The 7,948-nt window shown below is 36.8% G+C and overlaps 1 protein-coding gene across 1 annotated transcript; it reads right to left on the bottom strand.

Annotated features, from left to right (window-relative positions):
- Positions 1–1,412: 1,412 nt before the first annotated feature.
- Positions 1,413–6,254, bottom strand: LOC132925004 (uncharacterized). The gene is made up of 3 exons (XM_060989438.1): positions 5,435–6,254; positions 4,802–5,303; positions 1,413–4,720 (listed from the first exon to the last, which is right to left on the bottom strand). Exons 1-3 carry the CDS (start codon positions 5,912–5,914, stop codon positions 1,413–1,415), a joined length of 4,290 nt encoding a protein of 1,429 aa, XP_060845421.1. The 5' UTR covers positions 5,915–6,254.
- Positions 6,255–7,948: the final 1,694 nt, after the last annotated feature.

The raw sequence follows: 7,948 nt of genomic DNA, 5'->3' as shown, positions 1-7,948 counted from the left end.
ATGTTTAAGGTTTAACCGCCCGACATCGGTCGATAAGGAAACATAATCAACCCTTTTTTGCCTTACGGACGTTTACAGGCTGGAACAGTTTACAGAGCGTTAAATCGTAACCGGCACATAACCGATGATTGTAATACCGTCATAATTATAATTAATTAATTAATTTGAAATTTACTTGCCTCAAATGGCGAATTGTAAATAATGCGAATAATTCTACGTTATGTATCAATTGTATAGTTTTAAAATTTTAAAAGTTTCGATTGTTCATCAAATATTGTCAATAGTTCATCCAAGTTCGTTGTGTTTAAAAGTTTAGTTATAACGAAACATAATTTTAAAAACGACCTTTCACAAATACAGCTAGTAACACGAAATGGTAACGTTTTTATGTAGTTTCATATAGGCACATTAATAAACACCATATACCTTTCATCTTAAGTCGACCATTTCATTCAATTAAGAAATTTATTATTACTGCCTTTAGATGTATAATCATTAATCAATAATCGAATCTCAGATTCTATATTTCTTTCTTTATTTGGTCATTATTAATGACCACGGAATTTTAGGCTGTTTTATTAAAATATTATTAAACTTGCCAAACCCAATATATTATTATGACAAACAACATTGTTATGCAATGTCTGTTTCCCGCCCCCCACCCCACACAAGCACTGTCATTCGCGTAGATGTCGCAGCCGATTGCGCGTCGTCGCCGTCGCGCACCACTGCCACGGCCGCCGGCACTTGCCGACAGGGCAACCCGTTTCCCAATAATAGGTATAATGTAACCAAGAAGCTCGCGACGCGATGACACCAAGACACTCCTTCTCCACCACATTTTCGTCAACTTCGACACCACCGGCCAAACGGAGACACCGCGCTCGACGACTTTTTCCACGACCACTGACTACGAAAGACGTAGGTATTCGAGTCACGTCGCCCGGACTCCAACTTTTCAATCAACACTTTTTTCTCAACCAACACTTTGGTCATTTCTAACACACAATTTTCGCTGGTGTACCACGACATTATGATGGGCTAAGCACACCCGTATATGGGACTGTGGCGGATCCAAGGGAGGGGTAAAAGGGTAAATACCCCCCCCCCCTTGAGCTAATTATATTTAAATTTTATAAATGTATAAAAGTATAAAAATGTTGTCATTGATACCAGTTTGTACTTTGTAAGAATAAATTCTAAATGGTGAATATTTATAAGTAAACTAGCAGACCCGGCGAACTCCGTTTCGCCACCAGATTCGTTTTATGTAACATTTCGTTTGGTGATTAAAAGATAAAGAAAAAAAAATTTTTTTGTTATATATTTGAAAAGGAAAATATTTATTTCATTTCACAACAGTAATAAATTCATTTCAATTACCTACTAAAATGAAGTGTTATTTAATTGTTTCATTGTAGTGCTCTTTGGTAAACCACATTTTTTGTTTTTTGGTCTGACGTTAACACAAACAAAGCGGATGGTTTCCCAACTCGTGAACACGCAACGTATAACTGTCCATGTGAAAAACAATGATTTTCCAAATTTATCCCGCAAACACTAAGCGATTGGCCTTGCGACTTATTAATTGTCATTGCGAACGCAAGGCGAACTGGGAATTGCAATCGTTTGAAGTCAAACGGAAGATCAGTCGGAATCATTGGTATTCGAGGAATACATACATTTTCACCTGCGTACTTTCCGTTAATAATGGTTGCCTCAATTAAATTCGGCATAAGTCTCTTTACCGAAAGTCGAGTACCGTTGCAAAGTCGCGGTGGATTCAAATTACGCAGTATCAAAATAACTGTACCCGTGTCTGGTATCTCCAGAGAGTTCAAAAACTCCGTTGGATAATTTACTACATCATCGGGATTTGTTATTGAATCAACGGATTTGTATGTCACCAAATCGCCAGCAATTTTTGATTGAATGGTGAAATTCAGTGCGTGGACATCATTATTCTTTGCTGCAAGAATTGCTCGTTGACTTAACCAAGCATAATTCTTATAATTCTCACTAATGTTTGGGAAAACATTTTCAATAAGAACTAATTGAGTGTCTACAAATCGGCAAAAGTCGTTGGTAAGAGTAATTAATCCAGATGTCGCATCAACTGGGACTTTTCCATTTCCAAGATCTAACAATTGTTTGGAAAATTGTGCAGCACTTTGATCATTTTGAAGTTGAACTCTCATATTAGTGGTTAGCGATAATGTTTTTACGTTATTCCATAAAGGTGATGCCTTTAGGCAAGCATTCAATTCATCTGCAGGCGTTCCACGGGGAACTACTGGCAACGTCTGCCTGAAATCGCCTGCCAACAATATCATCAAGCCGCCAAAGATGTTGTTATTTCTCCGAAGATCCTTCAGTGTGAAGTTAAGTGCTTCAAGTGATTTCTTATGTGCCATTGTGCACTCATCCCAAACAATGAGCTTGCATTGCATTAACAATTTTCCAATTGCACTGGATCGGGAAATATTGCACGTTGGAGTATCAATTGTGTTTAAATTGAGTGGCAACTTAAGCGCAGAATGTGCAGTACGACCGCCATCTAGAAGAGTCGCCGCAATTCCAGATGATGCTAACGCCAAAGCTATGTCACATCTTGATCGAATAGTGGCCAAAATCAATGAAATGACAAATGTTTTCCCTGTTCCTCCAGGTGCATCCAGGAAGAATAGACCACCAGTATTATTGTCCACCGCTTGCATTAATGTTTTGTATACTTGTTTTTGCTGTTCATTCAGCAACGGAACATTATTTCTAACGAATTCCTGCAATGTATCAACATTGTATTGCAGCTCTCGATTTAATTCTTGGTTGAATGCATCGTGCATCGATCGATTTGGCGCAATCATTCCTACTTCAATCAGTAGCTTGTTTGCAATAGTCAAGCATTGATCCTCAATCAGAATCAATCCTTCATTGTAGATTTCATCGGTTATTTGGATGTCAGGATTATTCGTTTGAATACGCAAGCGATGCAAGATATCTTCACATATGGCGTCTTTGTATTTGTTCCATAACTGAATTGGTTGTGAAGGAAAACATGTGGTGATGATAATTGCGAACAGCGTTCGTATTTGGTACGCATTTGATGAAACAACTGAATCTGCAAGTGTTAAATCCCAATGAGAATCGTTCTCCAGCAAACCCAATAGTTGACATGCTTCTCGATATGTTTGGCATTGGTGGCCATTCACAGTTTTCAAATGCGCAAATGATTTCGGTCCACGTACATTTACTAACAGCAGTCGCAAATAAAAACATTCATCGTTTCTAGGATGAACAGTGTACATACGACCTAGTGCATCAGTTGAAAACACCTGTGGCCAGTCTGGAACTGGGGTTCCTTGTTTGCGACGTTGGAATTTCTTTGTTGATTGATTCCAAGTGTAATACTTGGGCATTTCAACGTACATCAGCGTCGCTGCGAATGGATCTGCTTCACACATTGCAAAGAAGCTAGTCAATGTTGTCGATGGTGGTCTCTCAGCTCGTTGTGCCGCATTAGCCTCAGTGAAGTAAACTCTTTGGCCATTTTCCAAATGCACTGCTAAATGTACAACTGTGGGATATCTTTCATGAATTTGAAATGACAATAATCGCCACAGTGCTTCATTAGTACTGACGTATCTGCCCATTTGGAAGTTGCTGATTTCGTCATTCACATTTTCCGACGCAATACCAAACACAGCCATGTCGCTGCCTTTTGTGACGTACTTGCACAAATATTTGATTGATTTGGCCGAATGACAACTCTCAACGTTTGCATGTGTTTCGAAAATTCGTGATAGCAGCGGGCAATATGGTACAATGAATTCATTTCCGATCTCAATCTCTTGATTTTGAACTTTAACTTTGATAGTTCGACCGTTATCTTCTTTTGAACGCCGACGATAAACTGGATATCCATCGTTCCCTGTGACTGTTTCAGCAACTAACGGTCGCGGATATCGTTTTGTGCACTTTCCATCAGCCATGCAAGGCGATAATGGATTTAATGCACCGCACGGTCCATGCACCATCTGTGTCGTCACAATGTCGTGTAGACGGGGATCAGTGACTGGATCAGGAATTTCAGCTGATATGATGTCATCCACTTCATTTGAATGTAATTTGTTCAGCAACCAAATTAGGATATGAGCATGCGGTAGTCCACGCTTCTGCCATTCCACCGAGTACATATAACAACGTGTGTCACCAAAAACTCGATACTTAGTAAGCACATCCATCATAACCTTGAGTTTTTGCTGAAATACTCTGGCGATTATGTCATGGCGATCTTGCGGTTTTTGACCCGGTTCCAACTCGCGTTCAATTTCCGTCCACTTCGGATTGCATGTGACCGTAATAAATAAATCCGGAGTTCCATAATTTCGCACGTACGTCATAGCGTCTTGAGCGTATTCGTGCATGTGGCGTGGGCTTCCGATATAAGTTGATGGGAGAATCGTCAGTCGTCCAATATTCTGAACATCACCATCTGACTGAATAGCATCACGCAAGTGTATATAGTCCTCAGATCGTAGCTTTGGCTGATTGAATCTGATGAACGCTAAACGTTCGGTCTCGACTTTGACATACATGTCAACAGCGAATTGCTGGAATAGCCGACCGCACTTCAGAATGACATTCTCCTCATGTGTACGAATCATCATACGATACGCATAGTAATTCATTGCGCTTAGATTTTTATTATTCGTTGATACTCCTGAAAATGCAAAATTAAATGAATTGTTAATGGAAACCAATAAAAGTAATAATGGAAATAATTAGTGTGTGAATATTGTACCTGTAATTGGATCGACCATCTTCAACGTGATGTCGTATCCGTCTTGCCCTTGCCAATAAATGATTGGATATTGTAACGCATCGTACAAACGATGTGTCTCGTTTACACGATGCATGATATTGCTTCTTCGCTGAACGACAATGTCTCGTGATTTAGTTGGATCGCCAACAATAATTGCAGCAACATCATTAACGGTGGGTGCATTGAATCTTCGCACATGTTCACCTGTCGGAGTACAATCCGCTCTTATGACAAATTTGTGCGTATCCGATGGCATTCGTTCCAATGCTGTTTTGAACATATTAACCACAGCATTATTAGCGTGAAAAAATGCTTGCAACTGTTCAATAATTCGTCTCTTTAACTGTTGTGCTCCCTGTATATTGCACCGCACGTTCAGCTGATCCACCATCGACGAAATGAAATATATTTGCAGAAATTGATGCGGTTCATCTGGTGTTGGCACCATTGAACCATGCAAATGATATATTTGACCTTGTATCTGTAATTGCAAATAATCATTAAAATTTGTTCATGAATACATTGTAAATCGTGTGATGGTGTAGTGTGTGGTGTATATGAAGTTGTTATGTGTTGCAATTATGTGTTGGTTATGTGTGTTGTATCTTTTACCTTGCAAGTCGGCATGAAGCCGCCTTCTCGAATGATATTAGCTCCAAAGGAAGTCATGCGAAAGCAGTTATTGTATTCAAGGATGTGTTGAAGAAAATGGCTGGAATCGGGATCACTTCCATCAAACAATGTTTTCAGTGGCTGTGGTGGTGTAAGTAATGGATCCAGTTTGACTTTTCCACTTGCGCAGCACAATCCAACCGTTTCTCTTTTGAACTTTACCGCATTGCAATATCGGCATATAGTCGTCATTCGTCCAATATCCAAATTTTCATCATCACTGTAGTTCGCAGTGGGATCATATTGGAATGCCAAGCGATTGTATGATGCCAATGATCTTCGTGTGCTCACGCGATGTCTCAATCGGTCATTTTCTCTTATTATATTTTGTCTTTCTTCTCTTAAGTTCCTTGAATAGACTTGTTGCTGGCTTGCATGTCTTGTGCGGCGGCCGATGTTCGCACGTCGTTCTCTAGGCATTTTGGACTATGGACATAGTGTTGAATTTAACTTCAAATGCACGATCCATATAATTTACAATAAATGAAATTAACTGAACAGAGAATAATGATATCTGTCACACACTTTATCACGCACCGTTGCTATTGGTTTGAAGTACATGCTATGTATAATAGATGGCGCTGTATGTGAAAAACGATTTCCCCACTTTTCTGTTGAATTTTTCCTGAATTTTCCAGAATTTTCTTTGCTATAAACCTCACGGAGCCCAAGACCTTTCCAACGAATGCAAAACCGTGGAAATCGGTTCGTGCGTTCTGGAGTTATAGCGTCAGGGAGGAAAACCGGACTTATTTTTATATAATAGATAATAAGTAAATAAGTAATTAATGTTTATGTTAATAAGTATATGTTATTAAGTAGGTATAAATAGTATCTGATGGATATATTTAAATTACCCCCCTTGATGAATTTCTGGATCCGCCCCTGCGGCGATGGGACCGTGGCGGTCGAAGTAGCCAATATCTCATAATATGCAGCATCTGCACCGTCGTAGTCGTCGTATTTATAATGTATACTCCACTTTGCCCCCCCCCCCCTCCTGTTTCCATCAATATAATGATTACAATTTCCCGTTTTTCAATCTGATTCCGTTTTTCTTTCTCTCATCTGACGATATTCCATAAATTAATATAATATTAAATATATCGTTCAGGTGTACGTATATATAAAATATACATATATATATATGTGTGTGTGTGTGTTTGAACACTGTTCGTGCTGGTAATCCCGTGGTCACGGCACGAGTCTGTGTCCACGGAGCCACGTATTAAAAATTTATTTTATACACCGTACGGGCGAAGGTGAACTGTCATGTTTATCCTTTAAAGTTTATTTTTTTATTATAAAAAAAATTCGCAATTCGGTGACATAAAAAATATTATTCTCTTTCCCAACACCCCGCGCCAAAGCCAAATATTATTATGTTAAAAATATCATCAATAAATATATTACATCTGTACATCTGCCATATGCCAAAATCAAATATTATTATGTTAAAATATACATAATTTTAAATTTTATTATTATTTGCAAATCAGCACCATGTTAAATATTTAATCTCATGATATTGGGGCGTTAAAAAACCCAAACTCTTACAAATGTCAAGCATTACTAAAAAACCAAAACTCTTAATCGTTTGAATTTTTTCTTAATTAAATCTAACCACCATCACATTTGTTATTTTATAAATATATTTATTTTAGGTAATTATACATTGATTTTCATTTCTAGCTGAATAAAAAATTGAGATGTGATCCATTAATTTTAGTCACTTTTCTTCGTCTCACCTCTGATATAGATTTATTGCTACCTAACATATTAATACATTATAAATTCATAATGACAAATAATTTAATGGGTATAAGTTCTGGAAGAAAATTGAATTTAGTTTAGAGGGTTAAGAATAAAAAATACCCATTACTTTTCAAAATAACAGGAAAAACTAAAGAAAAACTGTAATTTTACGTAAAATTAGTTTTTAACAATCGATTTTGTTTTTTTGTAGTATTTAAAAAATGAATAACCGTAAATACTCAAAATGTTTACTAGATATGTAAATTTACTATAAATCACAACATTTACAATTTAATTTGTCTCTTTTTGAACAATTTAAGTACATAGATATTTGAAATTTTTATACTAATTTCTTTAAATGTCGAAAAAATGTTTTATTGCCAGGTAAAAATATTAGAAAATTAAATACAAAGTTTTTCTTAAGTTGTTCTTGTATCTGTATAAAAATATTAAAAATACATAATATGCACGATTTATTTTTATCTTCATTTGAAATTAGAATTTTTATAAAATTCATAAGAATCGCAAATTTTCCAACTATTTTTAAAAATTTTTATTTTCACAATAAAATTTACAATTTGTTACAAAATAGAACAATAAGTAAAAAAAGATGGATACATTTATAGCTTGAATAAAACGTGAATTAAAAAGTTTTCCAATTAAGACTACACTATCAGTTACTCGTATAAACAGGTATAT

This window comes from Rhopalosiphum padi, chromosome 3, assembly GCF_020882245.1.
Source record: "Rhopalosiphum padi isolate XX-2018 chromosome 3, ASM2088224v1, whole genome shotgun sequence".
Lineage (NCBI taxonomy): Eukaryota > Metazoa > Arthropoda > Insecta > Hemiptera > Aphididae > Rhopalosiphum > Rhopalosiphum padi.
This window is presented reverse-complemented; position numbering and strand designations above follow the sequence as displayed.